This window comes from Hyperolius riggenbachi, chromosome 9 (genome assembly GCF_040937935.1).
Source record: "Hyperolius riggenbachi isolate aHypRig1 chromosome 9, aHypRig1.pri, whole genome shotgun sequence".
Classification (NCBI taxonomy): domain Eukaryota; kingdom Metazoa; phylum Chordata; class Amphibia; order Anura; family Hyperoliidae; genus Hyperolius; species Hyperolius riggenbachi.
The window spans coordinates 251,145,163-251,167,174 of NC_090654.1; the positions used below are offsets into that span (position 1 = coordinate 251,145,163).

Below are 22,012 nucleotides of genomic sequence, written 5' to 3' on the forward strand. Positions count from 1 at the left end.
GGTAGAAGTTCTCCAGGTTCTACTCTAGGATCCCCGTCATATTTTTTCCACTTCTTCCATATTGATAATGTTTCTTGTTATCTTGCCTACAGACTGTGCTTTCTGTGTTAATTGCAGTCTTCACAGTGACACCTATATTATGGTTTTGTTATTGGCAGGCAACACCATAAATACTCACCCCTTACTAGGGACCTCCCTCTGAAGGGTTGTACCAAGAGCATTTGTGCCCACCAACAGTGGGTCCAGAACTTGGTGAGAAGGAAAGACGTTACCACCTCTGTTGCATGACACCCCTCTTGCACTGGTGGCAGAGATTGCAGTACCAGTAGCTGGAGTTGAGGGCGACACCCCATGCTTACAGGGTCACTCTCTGCTCATTGAGAGCCACTATGGTTGGGGGCAGGGCTATCAAAGTGTTAGGGAAGAACCCCCACAATTCAGCGGCGCTTACCGGCGCTGTCTTTTTGGTGCATTTTGACTCTCGTTGGGGCACATGGAAGTGCTGCGCTCAAGCGATCAGGACTAAATTAGATGATGGGATTGAGCGCGGCGTTTGCGCGGATAGTAAAAACAGTACAGACTTTGAAAAGCACTGTCCATTCATTTGAATAGACAGTGCTTGAGTGTCGAGGGCCAGTTCAGCGCCTATCTGAACCATATTATAAACCAACAGATTCCCAAAGTGGGATTACAATTAGTAGTACTTTTGATTAGGTATCACTTTATTCTTCCTCAGTCTTCATTACTTTCTGGCCAAGATGAAGAACCACATTCAGGTTTACCAGCAGAATATCCAGTAACGGCAAGACGACACGTGTTTCAAGGCAAGAAGCCCCTTCCTCAGAATACAATAAATCACTTGTAGACCATAGGGTGTGAAATCAGTTGTGTAATACCACCGGGAACTGCAATCCCTGCTGATTGCGTACTCCGCAGTGGAGAGACACTTGAACTGTAAAGTACACTTGGCTGCCATGTTTATTTCAATGACAGGCATGCTGGGAGCTGTGGTGAATTAATCAGGGTTATGCTGGGTGCTGCGGTGCCTCTATGTGGGCATGTTGGGTGCTATGGTGCCATGCTGGGTGCTGTGGTGCCATGCCGCCTTAACTGGGATATGCAGGGAGCTGTGGTTATTCTTTAGGGGCATGCTGGGAGTTGTGGTGCATCAATGGGAAGCCCATAGGAGCATGAGAGAGGGTCCACTAGAAGGTCAGGGAGTGGTATGGGGGGGCTGACAGACAACCTGGCAGCAGGCCAGCCCGCCCAGCAGATAGCTAGATCAGCCAGCACAGAAGCCAGGCAACTCTGTCTAATTATGTTTAAGTGACACTGCCTATTTATGTGAAAAGCAGCATTTTTTTTTATTTTTTGCATTAACGGAGAGGGGGGCTTCATTCAACAATTTGCTGGGCAGGCCAACTTAGACTGCTATTAAGTTCATGTAAATTTGGCTCCACCCATGACTACACCTGCATTTGGGTGCGTGGCCACACCCATTTTCTGGCTGGAGTGCCCAAAACGGCCCCGGATCTCTAAGGATCCTAGCAACGCCCCTGCATATTTGTGTCAGGGCACACATCATGGCATTGCTGCTACGGCGGTGCCCAGCTTCAGCGCTCAGTGTTGAGCACTGAAGTTACCTGCTTCGCTGGAAGAAGCCCGAGGCAAGTTAAACTGGCCACATTTGTTCCACTTTAGATTCCCTCTGAGGAAGTTTAATGACTTGGCCCTATAGTGTGCAGGACTGCTTCAACATCTGATGGGGCCCTGGGGTGAGGGCTCATTCACACTAGCAGTGTTTTAGAGCATTATAGCGCAACGTGCTAACGCTGTGATTTGCTATGATACGGAAAGTCCATAGGCTTTCACTGTACCATTCCCACTATACTGTGCGATTTCTTGCGCTGCGTTACAACGTGTCAAGAGACATCGTGATGCAATGAAGCGCATGTGACATGGACCGCAATGATTGTCTATGGGCAGCGCAAGTAATTGCACTACAGCGCCTGCGCTAGGCTAAATAAACCCCCAGAATTCCACTGGACAGCTCCCCCTGCGTCACGTCCTGTTTATGGATGACAGAGAAGCGTGGAGTACTCTGCAGAAACGCTGTTGGGGGAAAAACGGCACAAGCAACGCAACGCATACAAAACGCATACTAACGCACATGACCTAATACAAAGAAATTTCAAAAAATGCAGCATGTGTCGTATACATTCTGTAGTGTGAATGAGCCCTAAAGTTAACCCGTGCCACCCCCGCAAATTCAGCCCCGAGGGCTCTACACCCGGCTGCCACCTGCCCCCCCCCCCCCTTCCCCCAGTCAATCTTCCTCAACTCCCCGAGGCCCCTGCACAATAGTAGCATTGTATCTCACCTGTCCCGGGGACCAACGCACTGCTCCGTCTTCTTCCCGCTGCCCATCTCTTGTGATGTGTTATGCATAAGTGTAATGACATGCAGCAAGTCACAAGAGGCAGGCAGGCACAGGTGAGATACAATGCTGCTATGGTGCAGGGGCCCAGAGGAGCACATAAGAGTTAAGGGGTAGGCTGGGGGCCTTGCAGTGCGGGGGGGGGGGGGGGGGTGCTGGCAGCATTTGGGGCATTTTCCCCCCTTGCCTTAATGGAAGCACCTGCCCTAGTGTGTACTTGTCACCTAGCAATGTTTGCCATATGCACCTCCTATCTCTGTGTAATATATTGGTGCTTTATAAATAAGCCATAATACTGCTAATGGAAATAGTCACCTGGTATAGATGCCAGTACAAATCTCTTGATCTTCATACTTCACAGACAAAAGGTGGTTTTCTTCTGATGAGCAGCAGCCTAAAGCAAAATGGAAACATGCTCAGTATTAGAAATCAGGCACATTTGTGTGTGTAAATAGGAAGAGGAATTCCACTCCAGAACATGGGACAGGAGATCCTGACACAGAAGTGACACGGTTAAAGGCTAATGCGACCTCTGGGTTAATAACAGTGTTAGTTGCAGGTGAAAGATCAGTGGTATTGTCTGGCTTTATGCTAGGTTAGCAATGATGTAAGAGATTTTATCAGTGTGTGAGAGTACAATTAAAGCGGACCTGAACTCCTCTCTGCTCTAAGAGATAAGTAACAGCCTCATGCTGGGTACACACGATGCATTTTTTCGGTCGACTTTCCGTCCGATCGATTTCTGCTTCGATTTTCCGAGCGATTTTCGATTCAATTCTGTTATCTCTTCTTATCTATTTCCATTCACTTCTATGAGAAATCGATCAGAAAAACGATCAAAAATAAGATCGGACATGTCGGAAATTATCTATCGAACCATCTATCTAACACAAAATTGTATGGTGTGTACCGAGCATAATATCCTTTAAAGAAAAACATTTATTTGTTACAGCTCATATAAATCCTGCAATAAATCTGCAGTGTTTCTACTTCCTGCTTTCATGAGCAGACATCTTAACAGCATGTGCTTTCTAATGAGCTTATCTGCCGTGGCAGTCAGCGGACAGGGGCGAGATCAAATTACAACTTGTGATCAGACACAGATGAGGGTGAATTAGACAGGCTAAACTCTCTAAATACATAAAAACAAAAAGGTATAGGAGCGCTCTCTGGTGCGTTAACCTCTTTAATCGCTTCAGTAAAAAGTTTAAAATACACTTACAAAATGAAATCCAATGACAGGCCTGTCACATAATTCAACAGACGCATCGTCTCCACCAGTCCAAATGACGCTAACACCTCACGAGCTCTAACCGCGCTATGGCCAATAGCGGGGGCCTTCGCTCCGTGCGCCGGCGGTGTCCGTCAGGGGGTGGGCGGTACCTCAGTAGTTGCACTATTGTGTCATTACGCGTTTTGGCGCTCTGCGCCTTCCTCAGAACCTCTCTAAATACATACAGGGTGCATTTCTCTATATCTTCCTTTGGTCCTGTGCAAGAGTTCAGGTCCACTTTAATGAGAGGGCTGTTATGAATGTCAATGTCTTTGTAAGGGCAGGGTTAGTGTTTGTGATAAGCTGGCCCTTGCTGAAGACAACTTGGTTTATTCTGGCACTGAGCCCTGAGTGTACAAGGTTTCCAAATGCCAATAATATTTTAACTCCCTATGTGCCCTAACCCTTAGGATTCGTTCATACTACAAGAGCTTTTCTAAGCGTTGTAATTTTAAAAGCTCTTGCTAATGTTATCCTATGTGTGAGTGTTCACACTGGAGAGATGTGATTTTGTAAAAATCCTCCATAGCAATGCAATAGCAAGAGCATTTAAAATCTCTAGCGTTTAAAAAGCTTTTGTAGTGTGAATCAGCCCTCCAACGATGTCTAACATTGATTCTTGTTGCAAATCTATGCCTAAAACTGACAATAATCCCCTCTGAGCAGCAGAAAAAGTGAACTGCTCTCTAATATTATACATTCTGTGTGGTTAGAGTTAAAGCGGACCCAAACCAAATTTTTTTTTTTAATTAAAAATATTTAGTTGCACCACTCTGACACATACAAAGATAAATAAACACTCCTTCAAGCCTATGATCATTTCAGTGCATGCTTTTCACCCTTCTCTTTTCATAGCTAGGGTTATACTGGGGGCAGCCATTAGCAATTCCTCCTTTGCTGGACAACATCTACTCCACCAGTTTGCCAGAAAAATCCCGGCAATTTGAAAGGAAGGGAGGGGTTCCTCCAATAAATGTAAAATATTTTATATTTGTCATCATGCAGCTGAAAAAAGGCTACTATTATTAGAATTTAGAAAATAGATTTTATTTCTGAAATCTTGTATTTTTAATTTGGGTCCACTTTAAGGTGGCCATACATCTATCAGTGATGGGCAGATTCGACCAAGAGACAAATCTCTCTCTGATCTAATGTGATTAGAGAAAGATCTGTCAATTGCCCATACACCGCAGGCTGATTCCCGATCGATTTCAGCATCAAATATCTCGGCCGAATCTGCCGCCTCGCCGCTGCACCCCCCTCCCCCAGTGTATAAAGGTGCCACCTTGTGTACATTTATATATTGAACTGTCCTATGTGGTGTCCATCCGTCTTCGACTTCCAACTCCTCCATTTGTGCTTCGCACAGCGCCGGAATTCAGCACATGCTGTGTGTGACATCATACACTGGCGGCGTGTAAGAGGCAAATGGAAGAAGCGGAAGATGAATGGGCACTGCGCAGTGGGTGACTTAAGACAGGTAATGTATAAATGCACATACAGGGGGCACATTTACTGGGGGAACAGCACCGGAGGTTTCGTCGCTTGGCCCGATATCACTTGCCGATTCCGCCATACACCTGATCAATGACGATAGCTCGAGATCTTGCAGCATGTCGGATCGATACATGCAACCAATTTCGCCCTGGAATTGGTCACATTATCGAGCATGCTCTTGGCGGCAGCAATTATCATCTGATTCGATAATTATCGAATCGGATGGTCGATCGGCCACCATGTCGAGTAGTGTATAGCGGCTTTATTTAAGAGTTATGCTAAGTACACACTTGCGACTATGGTCGTCCCTAACAGCAGTTTATTGATCGTTCTGCCGACAATCAGGTAAAGAAGATTACCGAACGATCATTAAATAAATATTGATAAAACGACAAACGAGCGGTATCGGCAAGAGGAAAAAAATCCGCCAGGACGGATCATATTGAACGACAATCGTTACAAAACAAAGGTGTGTATAGTTATCTGCCAATAATGATCGTTACAAGGGAATGTAGGCATGCGTCAGAAAGTAAACTTTTTTACTACTTCCTGTTTAGCGCGACTTGCTAATGTTTACTATCTTAACTATGGTATGATCTATTGTAAGCCTGTGTAACATCCGTTTGCATGCACATACTTCTCATTTGAACGTTCCTTTTCTAGATAACTATCGTTGATATGTGTGTAACAGTTGTCTTTTTCCATAGTTGCATTCCAATCGTTCCTTCCTTGTTCGTCAGCTAATTATTGGTTCTTTAGAACAATCGTTATCGCAAGTGTGTACTTTAGCATTAGTGTAAGGGTGGGGATAATGTTAGGGTAAGGTTTGGTTCCCACTAGAGCTGGATCTGGAGTCCGGAGTAGATGCATTTCTATCATAGGCTTCTATGGGAAACACACCTGCTGTCCTGTAATAATCGTGCAGGTTCCAATTTTGTGTTCCACTGACAGCAACGGTTCCAGTGGATCCATTGCTGTCCTACAAGTCGGAACGGATCCTATAAGAACTATAGGACCTGTCAACTGTCAGTTTTCCAATGCAGTAAACTGGACCCAAAAAAGGCTGTTTTCCACTATGGTGAGAATGGGACCTTAGCAAAAGTGGGGTTATTGTAAGTAATGGTGGGGTTACTGTAAGGGTTACTGTGAGACTAAATTCTGGCCAGATTTGCCTCTGCTGAGAACCATCTAATCTCATCGCAATGGACTATTGTCCTCAGAGACATGGCCGCACCTCAAACATTATGCGGTGCTGTGAATCTAATGTGTTTAGCATCAGCTTGCGCATCCATAGTTACACAATGCTTTTTAGAAAAACATCCCGAAGGACACAGTTATCAGCAGACCTGTTCACTCCTCAGGTGCAGAGAACACCACTTTCCTTGTAATTAGCTGACCAAACATCATGTCTATGGCTACACACTGGCATTATCCAGGGCCAGTTTAAAGCGGCCTGAAACTCCGACATAACATTCAATAAAAACGTGTTTCCCTACTTTTTATAACTCAGTTATCATATTTGCATTTGTGCATAAGTAATATTGTCTGTTTACAAATTACAAGATTCCAAAGTGTAGTTTATCTTGCCCTAAAAGCTGTCATTGCATTTTATTCAAACTGCTTTTTATTATATATTAACATCTTCTAATGAGCTATTCTGAACTATGTGTGTGTGTGAAGCACAGAGAGCTTCAAAGAGAGCTCCTTTTCACCTGTTGCACTGTGTTTACACACATTGTAACAACATTGGAATGTAAACAAAGATACTTTTATCTACAGTTTGGATGCAGATTTGAAGCTGGATAGCAGGACAAAGTGCTTTGTTTAACATTTCAGTGATGTTCTGCTAAAAAAAAAAAAAATTCTGGGTTATTAGCTTTCAAGCTGTGAGGAATCTTTTAGAGAAAAGTAGAAATGCTGGCTTCCAGACTACTTTAAGCTGCAAGTAGGCCCCAGGGAAAAGGTAACATGGAGCCCTGCACAACCAAACCCCAATCTGGCGGTGCCATGTCCAGACCAATCACGGCAGTTGTTGCAGCACTTGCAGAGCTGCACAGGGGATGCAGCCCCCACAATCCCTTGCACCACCTACTGCTCATAACAGGTGACAGCTCCTAGCCAACGAGCGGTCACCTGGCACAAGCAGTAGGCGATGCAAAGGATTGTAGGGCTGTAGTGTTGGTGGCCTACGCATCCCCTATGCAGCCAGCCTGATATTGCATGGGCACTAGGAGCAGTCCGGGGTGAGCACCTGGAGTTCCGTCAGCTGTCAGGTGATCTGAGGCAATTACCCCCTTTGGCATTATCCAGCTCATTTGCTTGTATGTATTGTGTTCTATTGCATACGTATCTGAGCTCTTTCTTCCACCTTCATGGGTGGAGTTCACCACTACTTTAGGCTCTGACATCCCCATATTTTACAATCAGAGGTTAAACTGATGATTAACAGCTTGGAAAATATTTAATAGAGTTTGGCATAAATCCATATAGTGCTGCCACATTAGATTTGAAGTCTTCATGAATTAAAGAGGGTGAACCATCTAGTCTCAGTCTCATTTTACATACAATGTCAATTTTAAAAATTCACTTTTTCTTCTAGTATACTTTACTTAAATGGTTTCTAGTCATGCTTTTACCCATTTTGTATGTGTTTGTTTAGGCCATTACCAGTGGCGTAGCTAAGAAGCCGTGGGCTCCAGTGCAAGTTTAGCTTTGGGGCCCCCCAAGCATGCTATAGATAACAATTGATACAACACACCAAAACCAATCAAGGACAAACACAGTGTCAGAGGTGCAAGAAGGGGATTGGAAGCAGTGTGTTAATGATAACTACAGGGAGTGCAGAATTATTAGGCAAATGAGTATTTTGACCACATCATCCTCTTTATGCATGTTGTCTTACTCCAAGCTGTATAGGCTCGAAAGCCTACTACCAATTAAGCATATTAGGTGATGTGCATCTCTGTAATGAGAAGAGGTGTGGTCTAATGACATCAACACCCTATATCAGGTGTGCATAATTATTAGGCAACTTCCTTTCCTTTGGCAAAATGGGTCAAAAGAAGGACTTGACAGGCTCAGAAAAATCAAAAATAGTGAGATGTCTTGCAAAGGGATGCAGCACTCTTAAAATTGCAAAGCTTCTGAAGCGTGATCATCGAACAATCAAGCGTTTCATTCAAAATAGTCAACAGGGTCGCAAGAAGCGTGTGGAAAAGCCAAGGCGCAAAATAACTGCCCATGAACTGAGAAAAGTCAAGCGTGCAGCTGCCAAAATGCCACCAGTCTGGCCATATTTCAGAGCTGCAACATCACTGGAGTGCACAAAAGCACAAGGTGTGCAATACTCAGAGACATGGCCAAGGTAAGAAAGGCTGAAAGACGACCACCACTGAACAAGACACACAAGGTGAAACCTCAAGACTGGGCCAAGAAATATCTCAAGACTGATTTTTCTAAGGTTTTATGGACTGATGAAATGAGAGTGAGTCTTGATGGGCCAGATGGATGGGCCCGTGGCTGGATTGGTAAAGGGCAGAGTGCTCCAGTCCGACTCAGACGCCAGCAAGGTGGAGGTGGAGTACTGGTTTAGGCTGGTATCATCAAAGATGAGCTTGTGGGGCCTTTTCGGGTTGAGGATGGAGTCAAACTCCCAGTCCTACTGCCAGTTTCTGGAAGACACCTTCTTCAAGCAGTGGTACAGGAAGAAGTCTGTATCCTTCAAGAAAAACATGATTTTCATGCAGGACAATGCTCCATCACACGCGTCCAAGTACTCCACAGCGTGGCTGGCAAGAAAGGGTATAAAAGAAGAAAAACTAATGACATGGCCTCCTTGTTCACCTGATCTGAACCCAATTGAGAACCTGTGGTCCATCATAAAATGTGAGATTTACAAGGAGGGAAAACAGTACACCTCTTTGAACAGTGTCTGGGAGGCTGTGGTTGCTGCTGCACACAATGTTGATGGTGAACAGATCAAAACACTGACAGAATCCATGGATGGCAGGCTTTTGAGTGTCCTTGCAAAGAAAGGTGGCTATATTGGTCACTGATTTGTTTTTGTTTTGTTTTTGAATGTCAGAAATGTATATTTGTGAATGTTGAGATGTTATATTGGTTTCACTGGTAGAAATAAATAATTGAAATGGGTATATATTTGTTTTTTGTTAAGTTGCCTAATAATTATGCACAGTAATAGTCACCTGCACACACAGATATCCCCCTAAAATAGCTAAAACTAAAAACAAACTAAAAACTACTTTCAAAAATATTCAGCTTTGATATTAATGAGTTTTTTGGGTTCATTGAGAACATGGTTGTTGTTCAATAATAAAATTATTACTCAAAAAATACAACTTGCCTAATAATTCTGCACTCCCTGTACTATTCAAAGCATCTATAGAAGTGATTATTACAAGCACAGAACCAATAGCTAATACTGTAGTTGAAAGTGGGCCCAAGGGCCCAATGCGGTCGCTACCTCTGCACCCCCTATTGCTACGCCACTGGCCATTACCCAATGATGCTTCAATTACAACTGTGAGATAATGTGCATAAATTACACAGTAGTTCCCCAGTGAAGATAGCAGTTACTGTTATAGCAACAATTAACAGGAAGAAAAATGTTCAGGTGCTTACATTCAGCTGAAAGGGAATTATTATTATTTATATATCACCAACATCTTCCACAGCGCTGTACAGATTATATTGTCTTGTCACTAACTGTTCCTCAGAGGGGCTCACCATCTAATCCCTACCATAGTCATACTGTACTGTATGTCTATGTATGTATCGCGTACTATATGTACCATAGTGTAGGGCCAATTTAGGGGGAACCCAATTAACTTATCTGTATGTTTTCGGATTTGGGAGGAAACTGGAGTGCCTGGAGGAAACACACACACAGGGAATGATGGGATAACAAAAAACAAATATAATGGTGCCATCAGGAAATGCTAATGAGGGTCCTCAAGCCACCTGATCTTGCACAAAGAGGGTCTACTACCATAATTGAAAAAGAAAAAAAAAACATAAGAAGAAGAAAAATAGGCAAGTTTTGAGGAATAATTAAAGTGTTTATGAAGCTTACCCTTTATAAGGCCTTTTCACACTAGGGTGTTGCGTCACAGTGGACATTAGTCTCTGTGAGACTGTCCACACTACCCACGGTGTGGTGGAAGTGCTTACGACAACGCAAAGGCGACGCAGACTGTGCAGTGTGTTGCCAAGCGGTACCGCGCAACAGGCATCTGCATTGGAGTCAATGGCACTGCAACAATCTATTTAGATGGCGCCGCCACTGCAACACTACATATTCCCTAGCAAACAATTATGAATAACCAATACTGCTGCATGTGCATGAAAAATTACAACATTTATTTTGTGACAATTTCCACAACATTCACTGGTCAAGGTAAGGAAAAAATACTTTAAAAACATACCTAAAAACATGAACCAGCAAGGTAAGCGCATGATGTAAACATTCTCATTGACCTCGGATTGTGTGCAATTTCGCCCAAATCGCCTGGCCCAAGCCTATGCGAAATACGGGTAGTGCCACAATCTTCCTTGGTCTAGATAATACAATGTGTCTTAATATGTATACCCACAGACCATAAGATGGTAAATTGTCTGTCCAAAATCGCCCGGCTTGAAGCCCATGCAAAAAATGGACGACCCACCAATCTTAATTGGTCATTTGTGGTCCTACCACCGACGCGCACCGAGGCCTCAAAGCATGCCTGATGTTTTTTGTTTGGATTTTCTGTGTACACTTGATAAAGAAAATGTCTCCTGGGGAGTCTTCAATATGGTACTTTGTCTCCTTTAAAACGCTTGCTGCTTATCTCTGACATGATAGACTTTAGGCAGTGCATGTGGCTAATCTCATACTCCGGTGCTGACATAAATTATTTTCCAAACCGTATATCACCGTGTACCACTTGAGTAGACGGAATTTCAAATGGCATATCAATTGTTGGCAACTCATAAGTGACTTACAGTCTGGTGGCGTTCGGCGGCGGTAAGCAAGACTTCCATATGCATGAATGGATGCACCAGCCGTCCACAGTCTTGTCTCACCTCTCACTCCAGGGCCCGGCTGACTTCAGGGGGTTTGCGGAGAGGCGTCCCTACAATCCGCACAGCTCCCCTTACCTCTAGTCTTCCTGATCCGGATCGTGGTGTGTATACTTTCTGTTGCGGGCCGTGCATGCGGCCTTGCATCCATATATCCGCGTGAGCGCTCACACTTGCCGGTTCGCCGCCCCCTGCTGACGCGTTTCGCCCCGCCCACGGGGCTCTCTCAAAGCAGTGACGTGTCAAGCTTCCTCTATCCCATTCTCTTATACTGCCGATCACGTGGGAATTTACATTTCTAGTGTACACATCTATAGCTTTGTGCAGACAGTTTATTTTGACATTTATTTACACCGATTATCAGTGCTTGGCCTTCAGAACATCTCTTAAAGGGGTAACTGTTTGTATCTTTTCTCATTATTGCAAAAAATATGCCATATTCAAATCTGAATTAAGTCCATATGGGATTCTCGTTCCCAAACGGTAAATCCATCCTGCTTGTAACGATCGGTGGGCGCAGAGAGTATCTGATTACCGGTGATCTGCAGTATCGCCGGAAATACAGATATATACCAGATTATAAGTGATCTGCAGTCTCACCGATAATCCGATATACAAACTAACCTCTGTTCGCCTGAGTAGAGTGTAGTGTTTTGGTGTAACAGTAACACTAGGAGGCCTAGGCCTCAGTGCAGCAAGGAGAACTGCACGTATTCCTTCCGCAGACCTGAGCTCTCCAAGACGGGAGGAGTCAGACTGACAGTAGGAAGGAAAGTCCGAGAGTGACACTCAGGAAGAAGTGTCACTAACAGGACTGGGAACCGCCTCCAATCGTGAGGTCGGTTCTCGAGGTCAGACAAGCCAGATCGTACACACACGGACAGATAAAGTACAAATACAGTAGGCAAAGGCGGAGTCAAAGTACAGGCAGGGTTCGGCAACGGGGTATCAGATATATCGGGGTACAAAATCAGGAGGCAGAAACAGAGTCTTGGAACGAGCCGAGGTTCGGCAACAGAGTATCAGAAATATCGAGGTACAAGGTCAGAGTTCAGGAGGATAGTCGAGGCAGGCAAAAGTCATAACATATAATCACAATCAAACTAGTACTTTAGCTATCAAATATCTAGCTAAGTGTAGGATTACAGCTCCAGCTGGTCCCGGCACACTTCAGGATCTGACTACGGATCTGGGTGCTCCCACGTATGTGATCGCACGCCAGACAAAGAGCAAGTGAACAACCAGCAGTATATATACTCTAGGACCTTTCCAGGACCTCCCTAATTGCTGGTCCAATGAGAGCAGTGGAATTTGTCAGCTGACCCAGCTAACTGCTATTTAAACTCTGCCTTTCTGCTCGCGCGCGTGTAAGTCTGAATCTTGGTGGACTATCAGTCCCAGCCACACCAGTACTGTCATGCAATGTATCTAGTGCGGGGGCCGCCTCTGATGCGGATTCCGCCGTTCCCAATGCGGATTCCGCCGCACTGCCTATGCGGCATGCAGCGTTTTTTCCGCGTTGTGACGCCATGCTGGACGCGGAAACAGCCGCCTCACCTTGAGAGACGGCGGCATTTCCGCGTTTCCTTACAGTACCCCCTCCCCGAGGAGTGGACTCCGGACAACTCCTACCAGGTTTCTCGGGATGTAAGGCATGAAACTCCCTCCTTAACTCGTCTGCATGCATGCGTGAACCCGGTACCTACTGTCTCTCCTCAATACCGTACCCTTTCCAATGTACGAGGTACTGTACCGAATTCTGTACCATGCGTGAATCCAATATCTTTTCTACCTCGTACTCAGGTTGGTCGTCCACCACCACAGGAGGAGGAGGAGTGGGACCCACATGGACTGCTGGTTTAAGCAGGGATACGTGGAAGGACTTTACCCCACGCATGCTGGCGGGAAGATCAACGGAATACGTAACGTTGTTGATCTTCTTGGCCACTGAAAATGGACCCACAAACCTGGGGCCCAGTTTATCTGAGGGCTGTCTCAGGGTTAAGTGACGTGTGGACACCCAGACCAAGTCTCCTGGCTGGAACTTCCACTCCAATGAGCGTCTTTTGTCAGCCTGACCCTTTTGACTCTGGAATGCCCTTTCCAGATTACTCTTCACCTTCCCCCAGATGACTTTAAATGCCCTGTGCCAGGCTTCCAGGGTTGGAAACGGAGAGGAGGCAACTGGCAAGGGGGAAAACTTGGGCGATCTCCCCGTTACCACCTGAAAAGGCGAAAATCCGGAGGAGGAATTTCTCAAGTTATTTTGAGCAAATTCTGCGAAGGGCAAAAATCTGACCCAGTCGTCTTGTGCCTCCGCAACATAACATCTCAAAAATTGTTCTAGAGACTGATTTATCCTTTCAGTCTGGCCATTAGTCTGTGGGTGGTAGCCGGACGAGAAAGACAGCTTCATGCCCATTTGGTGGCAAAATGCCCTCCAGAATCTAGAAATGAATTGGACTCCCCTATCCGACACTATGTTTTCCGGAATGCCATGCAGCCGGAAAATGTGGATGATGAACAGGTCGGCCAATTCCTGAGCCGAGGGGAGTCCTTTCAAGGGCACGAAATGGGCCATCTTGCTGAAGCGGTCGACTACCACCCAAATGACCGACATGCCTTCAGACCTGGGGAGCTCACCCACGAAATCCATGGACAAGTGGGTCCATGGCTCACTCGGGGCGGGCAAAGGCTGTAAGGTACCGACAGGTGCCAGCCGGGAGGGTTTACTCTTAGCACATACTGCGCATTCCCTAACAAATTCCCTGCAATCAACAGACAGGGAAGGCCACCAGGCACACCTGGCTACAAGATCCTGTGTTCTGGCAACTCCAGGATGTCCAGCATTTTTATGTGCGTGGAACATTTCAAGGATCTGAAGACGAAAGGGCAAGGGAATAAACATGACCCCTTCAGGCTTCCCTTCCGGGATGTCCTGCTGGAAGGGGCTCAACGTCTCCTTCCAGTCTTCCCAAGTATCAATTGCAGCCAGCACCAATTTTCGCGGAACAATCGTCTCAGGGACGGAGGCCTGTGCTGTTTCTGGCTCAAAGCACCTGGATAGCGCATCTGCCTTAGTATTCTTACTGCCCGGGGTGTACGTAATCACGAATGTGAACCTTGAAAAAAACAGGGACCATCGAGCCTGACGAGGGCTTAACCTCTTAGCCCCCTCGATGTATTCCAGATTCTTGTGGTCGGTAAAAACCGTGATAGTATGCTCCGCTCCTTCTAACCAATGACGCCATTCTTCAAAGGCTAGTTTAATGGCTAAGAGTTCCCTGTTGCCTATATCGTAGTTTCTCTCTGCTGGAGAGAATCTCCGAGAAAAATAGGCACATGGGTGCAATCTACCCTGTAAGCCTGAACGTTGAGACAGCACAGCCCCCACCCCGACTTCTGAGGCGTCTACCTCAACAATAAAAGGGAAGGAAGTGTCTACGTGTCTTAGTATGGGTGCTGTGCAGAACAGCTCCTTCAAGGTCGAAAATGCCTGTAGGGCCTCAGGCGACCAGTGAGTAGTATCCGCCCCTTTCCTAGTGAGACTGGTGAGAGGTGCAATAACGGTGGAGTACCCCTTTATGAACCTCCTATAATAGTTTGCAAAACCCAGAAAACGTTGCAACGACTTTAACCCCACCGGCTGAGGCCACTCCAGAACAGCGGATACCTTGGCAGGGTCCATAGACAGGCCCGAGGTGGAGATTATGTACCCCAGAAAGGCGACAGATGTAACTTCAAAAATACATTTTTCCAACTTGGCGTACAGCAGATTTTGTCTCAACTTGTTTAGCACAAATCTGACATGGACCCTGTGCTCGGAGAGGTTGTTGGAGTAAATTAGTATATCGTCAAGGTATACAAGCACAAACCTACCCAACACCTCCCTGAATACCTCGTTAATCAATTCCTGGAAGACGGCTGGCGCATTGCACAACCCGAAGGGCATCACTAAGTACTCGTAATGCCCATCGGGTGTGTTGAAGGCCGTCTTCCATTCATCGCCCTCTCTAATGCGGATCAGGTTGTATGCACCCCTCAGATCCAATTTTGAAAAGATCTTAGCGTCTGTGACCTGCGTGAATAAATCGTCTATTAATGGCAACGGATAACGATTCTTCACCGTGATTTTATTTAGGCCCCGATAATCGATGCAAGGTCGAAGACCTCCGTCTTTTTTCTTAACAAAAAAGAAACCGGCCCCTGCAGGCGAGCGGGAGGGGCGAATGAACCCCTTGGCCAGATTGTCACGGATGTACTCCTGCATAGCCACCTTCTCTGGTCCAGACAAATTATACAGGTGACCCCTAGGGGGCATACAACCGGCACGGAGATCGATGGGGCAATCGAAAGGGCGATGAGGAGGTAACCTATCAGCAGCCCTGGGACAGAATACATCCGAGAACTCGGAGTATTGCTCGGGAACACCCTCCACATGTACCTTGGTCTGACCTAATACCACTTTTCCTAGGCACTGTTGGGAACAGAAGTCTGACCAACTGGTTAATTGTCCTGTCGCCCAATTGATCTGTGGCGAATGAAGCTGCAGCCAAGGCATACCTAGGACAATGGTGGAGGTGGTCATATGTAACACAAAAAAACGTAAACTCTCCCTATGCAGTACCCCAGTATTGACTTCCACCTCTGGTGTCTGGGACAGCGGACGGTCCCTTTGTAACGGGGAGTCGTCCACGGCAGTAACCTGGATAGGTGGTTTTACTGGGGTGAGAGGAATGTCCAACTTCTCTGCAAATTCGGAACTCATGAAGTTAGCCGCGGAGCCTGAATCAATAAAGGCCTCTGTGGCTTCAGATTTGTCCCCCCATGTAATCGTACAGGGGAGGAGCAATCGTCTTTCTTTCAGGGGTGCGAGCTGGGCGCCTAGGGTGTCACCCCTTATCACTCCTAGGCGGTAGCGTTTCCCGGCTTATCCTTATTAGGCTTAATGAGACAGTCTCGTACCCTATGCCCCCCTTCACCACAGTATAAACATAGTTGTTCCGACAATCTCCGTCTTCTCTCCACTTGGGTCAACTTAGACCGACCGATCTGCATCGGCTCAGGTGGAGGAAAGACCGGAGATGATGAGACAGAAGGAGACGGAGTTACTAGGGGTGCAGCGGGAGGCACTGTGTAAGAGGTCGGCCTAAGCCGATGACTGCCCCTAGTCTGTCTCTGATGGCGTAGCCTACGGTCGATTCGAATGGCCGATGAGATGGCCTCGTCGACTGTTTTGGGTTCGGGTTGGCTTAACATTAGGTCGGAGACCTCATCTGACAACCCAGACAGGAAGTAATCTAACAGGGCATAAGTGCCAAACCTGGCCGTAACTGACCACCTACGAAATTCGGCCGCATAATCCTCGACTGGACCCCTGCCTTGCCGTAAAAGTTTGAGCTTCCGCTCAGAGGATGCAGCAAGGTCAGGGTCGTCGTAGATTACGGCCATGGCCTTAAAAAATTCCTCTACCGAGGTCAGAGCAGTATTGGTAGAAGGCAGGTTGTATGCCCATGACTGGGAGTCACCAGACAGCAAAGTTTTAATAAAGGTGACCCGTTGGGTCTCAGTCCCCGAGGATCGGGGTCTCAACTCGAAATACGATAACACTCTACTCCTGAAATTCCGGAAGTCAGACTTGTGGCCGGAAAATTTATCAGGTACAGGCATACGTATGTCAGTACTAGGAGAGGATCGCACTGAATCAACTGACGTCTGGAGGGTTTGCACAGAGCCTGACAGGACATCAATCATAGTCTTGTGGCTACCCAGCACTTGGTTGATGTTTTCCACCGAAGTGGCAAGTGCGCCCAGACGGTCAGTATGTGGGTCCATTTGCATTTTTTGGGTATGGCGTTCTGTAACGATCGGTGGGCGCAGAGAGTATCTGATTACCGGTGATCTGCAGTATCGCCGGAAATACAGATATATACCAGATTATAAGTGATCTGCAGTCTCACCGATAATCCGATATACAAACTAACCTCTGTTCGCCTGAGTAGAGTGTAGTGTTTTGGTGTAACAGTAACACTAGGAGGCCTAGGCCTCAGTGCAGCAAGGAGAACTGCACGTATTCCTTCCGCAGACCTGAGCTCTCCAAGACGGGAGGAGTCAGACTGACAGTAGGAAGGAAAGTCCGAGAGTGACACTCAGGAAGAAGTGTCACTAACAGGACTGGGAACCGCCTCCAATCGTGAGGTCGGTTCTCGAGGTCAGACAAGCCAGGTCGTACACACACGGACAGATAAAGTACAAATACAGTAGGCAAAGGCGGAGTCAAAGTACAGGCAGGGTTCGGCAACGGGGTATCAGATATATCGGGGTACAAAATCAGGAGGCAGAAACAGAGTCTTGGAACGAGCCGAGGTTCGGCAACAGAGTATCAGAAATATCGAGGTACAAGGTCAGAGTTCAGGAGGATAGTCGAGGCAGGCAAAAGTCATAACATATAATCACAATCAAACTAGTACTTTAGCTATCAAATATCTAGCTAAGTGTAGGATTACAGCTCCAGCTGGTCCCGGCACACTTCAGGATCTGACTACGGATCTGGGTGCTCCCACGTATGTGATTGCACGCCAGACAAAGAGCAAGTGAACAACCAGCAGTATATATACTCTAGGACCTTTCCAGGACCTCCCTAATTGCTGGTCCAATGAGAGCAGTGGAATTTGTCAGCTGACCCAGCTGGTCAGCCGACACCCTTCTAACTGCTATTTAAACTCTGCCTTTCTGCTCGCGCGCGTGTAAGTCTGAATCTTGGTGGACTATCAGTCCCAGCCACACCAGTACTGTCATGCAATGTATCTAGTGCGGGGGCCGCCTCTGATGCGGATTCCGCCGTTCCCAATGCGGATTCCGCCGCACTGCCTATGCGGCATGCAGCGTTTTTTCCGCGTTGTGACGCCATGCTGGACGCGGAAACAGCCGCCTCACCTTGAGAGACGGCGGCATTTCCGCGTTTCCTTACACTGCTTCTATCTTATATAACTAATTTTCTATATTTCCTCCACGTTTTGGGATTTTCTGTTTCACTATCCCCTTGAACTTCAGACCTTTAGGATCTCTATTATGGAATTTTTCAAAATGCAAGCCGAGGGGGCTATCCTTTGTAGCATTCTCAGTGTTGTTTATATGTTCACCAATTCTGGCCTCCAATCTTCTCTTAGTTTTCCCTACGTACATCAGATTGCAAGGACATGTAATACAATATACGACTCGTTCAGAATTGCAATTTATATTGTACATATTCCCTGTCTTGCAGGGAGCACATCACTATTCAGGGGGGGAGCTATGCTTATTACCCTGTCACCGCAGTCTGCCTCAGGGTAATGTGCAAGGGAAAATGGCACGGTGGGATTGTCCTCCCCTGCCGCAGGACATTCGCACCGCACCGTGGGGTTTGATTCACTAAACTGTGATAACTCAAATATCACACGTTATCAAAGATATCACACCTTATCAAAGTTAACATGCCTTATCATAGTAGCATAGCGAGTGCTGCAAACTTATGCCTGCTAATTGGCAATGGCATTCGTCCTGCCCTGAGCCCCTGCAGGTTCATAGCACTCGCTATGCTACTCTGATAAGGCGTGTTAACTTAGATAAGGTGTGATATCTTTGATAAGGTGTGATATCTTTTCATAATGTGTGATATCTTTGATAAGGTGTGATATTTGAGTCATCACAGTTTAGTGAATCAAAGCCCCATGTGTGAAATTAGGCTCAAGATTACAATAGTAAACCATCTGCATATTAATAATGTAAAGCACAGCTCTCTCAGAAGAAACAAACTGAAGTCATTGCACCAACCACTGACACTACAATGTGTAGAATCACAGTATCATTTTTGAATGGATATTCAAGGGTTAACGGAATCTCCATAGATCTCATGGGTGGGCCATAAGAAAATCTTTATGCTTCAAAGTGACAAGTTGCCAGTGCACCTATGCCACAGCAATGATAAGTGAAGAAACTTGGGCATAATACTAAGTCCATCCACATCCACCAGGGCAAACAGCCACCTTATATGCAGCTAAAAGTATTAGGCAGCACCAATATATCATGCCTTGAATTGTTACTCACCCGGCTGAGCCATGCTCTCTATACATTGCTTAGGATAGTACGACCAGGTGCTCAGCACCTGCCACTAAGCTCAGCATCCCATGCCGTACCAGCAGATGGAAGATAGGTAGGTGGGCAGCACTACTGTTATTCACTCTGGACCTACCCCCCCCCCCCCCCCCCATCACGAACACACTCGCCAAGTACAGGTAGTCCCAGGTTAACAAATGAGATAGGGACTGGAGGTTCATTCTTAACCTGAATCCATACTTAAAGTGTACCTGAGTTGAAAAGGTATAAAAGTTGTATACATACTTGGGGCTTCCTCAAGCTCCCTCCATGTCAATCGCTCCGGTATTAGCCCCGTAAGCTTTGCCAGTCGAGGCCAGTCAGTACAGGCACTGGGGAGGGTTGGTGCACACGTGCATGTGCTTTACACCCCAACTGGCAAAGCTAATGGGGCTTCTACCGGACAATCCAGGAGGCAGAGGACTACAGTGAGGGAGCGATCTGCAAGGAAGGGGCTGGAGTAAGCCCTGTGTATGTAGCCCCTTTAATCTAAGTCAAAAACCTGTACCTCCTCTGTGCCCCTTTGTGCCTTCAGTATCCCACTCTGTTCCCGTTCCTTTAGTGTCCCCCTCCGCCTGCACGGTGTCCCTCTGTACCCCCTTGTGCCTTCTGTGTCCCCCTCCGTGCCACCTTTGCCTCCACTGTGTACCTCTATACCACCTCTGCCCCCCTATGTCCTATTTAACATAAAAATTTACAATTGTGATTATACGTAGTTACAATTTTGGAATTAAACTGGTGTCACATAATACACACGATCTTTCAGAGGGCTCCAGTGCTAAATCACAGTTTTGCTTTAAAAAGTTTGCCATATATGCAGAGGAGAGGCTCTGGATCCCACAGAGCCCCCAACCCCCTTGCCCTCAGTCCTTCGCTATCCCACCACTGAAGTTATTTGTAAGGCTTAGGAAGCACTCGTGGCCCCAAGTGCTTGCGAAGATGAGCGCAGGGCGGTGGAGTCTGAGTAATTTTGGGTACCTCGAGTCGGAGGTTTCATAAACTGAGGAGTTGAAGATGGATGATTTTTGTACTAACTCCACAGCCCTGGTAGGTATTAGACTAAGGAGTTGGAGCCATTTTGGGTACCTGCCTGGAGTCGGAGGTTTTATAAACTGAGGAGTCGGATGATTTTTTTGTACCAACTCCACAGCCTGTCCCTATTGCGCACGTGTGAGTGTGTGCTTGCACATGCGCTCTACAGAGCTGCCCATCTTCGGAAGCGCTCACACGAGTGCTTCCGAAGACTCCCAAAGGTGTGGGATTTCAATGGGAAAGAGCTGAGGACCGAGACCAGGATAGGCTCAACGAGATTTAGAGCCTTCTCTCTTCATAGGTGAGTCTCTTAGTATAATAGCAATCAGTGTGTGACGGCTGGGGGTGGGAGAGATGGAGGGGGCACACTTTGGTGTCTCAGCCTTGGGTGCTGGAGGACTATGTCCCAGCTCTGCCTAGCAGCAGTTATATTTTCTGTGCAAATGGGAAGCGAGCTTCATACACCATATCTCCTCCAGAGCTAAAGGAAGGGCTGGGAAGGAAAGGAAGGAGCTACTTGCCACTCTGGAGTCAGATAACCACATTTATTGTAAGATGAAATTAGTGAAAAGTGGGTGGTGTGAGTAATCTAATGCATTACATTTATTCTAATTGACAAAAATTATATTTTAAAATGTAGTTGCATTAATTCTAAAAGACCGAGGCAGGATGAATCTTTAGCAGCACGTATTACTATATTCATATGACCTTGAATAATTAAAATATATATAAAGTATGCTGGTTAACAATCCAAAGTTGCACCAAGTTTGCTCAGCCTCTGTACCCAGCAAGCATCCCTGTCCAAAGCACACTGACCACTATTAATAAGAATTCTCTACAAATACTATCTTTTCAGTTTCACTGTATTATTTAGCAGGCAGCATCGCTTTGCACAGCGCCAGCACGTTACAGCTTCCTACGACAGCGGGGACTGCTGGGACAACAGTACAGGGTCCCGCGACACAGTGACGTCGGGGGGCGTGGTAACATTTCACTCACCGAGACCCTCGCGCTTGCAGCTTCGATGTAGTCTGAGCGAAGCGAAGCGTCAAAGTCTGCTCCCTCTACGCATGCGTCAAGCTCTTAAAGCGGCCACGCCAGGGCGTGGCTTCACCTATAAAGTGGCCACTGGCCAAAGGTGTCTAGCTGTTCCTAGGACGGGGCGTAGCTTTTGATGTTGTGGAAATGTACTTTATCCTTTTTTTGAAAGCAAAAGCCATGCTCCCAAAGTCGCAAAGTCTCGAGATTTATATAAACAAATAAAGAGTATCTGTATTACTATATAAGGAAAAAACGTATTACTACTATATAAGGAGAAACTGTATTACTACTGTAGAAGGAAAGTTTGAGGTGTTGTGATTTCTTATGACCAACCAAAATTATTGCCTTGCTTATAGTTGCTAGCTGTTTTCCGCTGAGAAACTTTGCATCTCTCCCATTTTCCTCTATGGCCATGCTGCCTAGATTTTCTTCCTATCTGTCTGGTGTATGGAACGATTGTGGTGTGTTTGCAATTTCCAACAGGCAGGAAAATATTTCGAATTGCCAAAAAAGTGACT

The 22,012-nt window shown here is 46.3% G+C and overlaps 1 protein-coding gene across 3 annotated transcripts in view; it reads right to left on the bottom strand.

Annotated features, from left to right (window-relative positions):
• LOC137533104 (prostaglandin reductase 2-like) overlaps window positions 1-21,500 on the bottom strand; it is a 49,228-nt gene extending 27,728 nt beyond the window's left edge. For 2 of the 3 annotated variants that reach the window (XM_068254281.1, XM_068254279.1), the window contains exons 1-2: window positions 21,453-21,500; window positions 2,753-2,831 (exon numbers count right to left, since the gene is read on the bottom strand). In XM_068254281.1, the coding sequence (XP_068110382.1) occupies window positions 2,753-2,789 (37 nt within the window). In that variant the 5' untranslated portion in view covers window positions 2,790-2,831; window positions 21,453-21,500. Of the gene's footprint in view, window positions 1-2,752; window positions 2,832-21,269; window positions 21,344-21,452 lie in introns of those variants that run through there. The other variant, XM_068254280.1, reaches the window with a different exon arrangement.
• Between the last annotated feature and the right edge of the window lie 512 nt (window positions 21,501-22,012).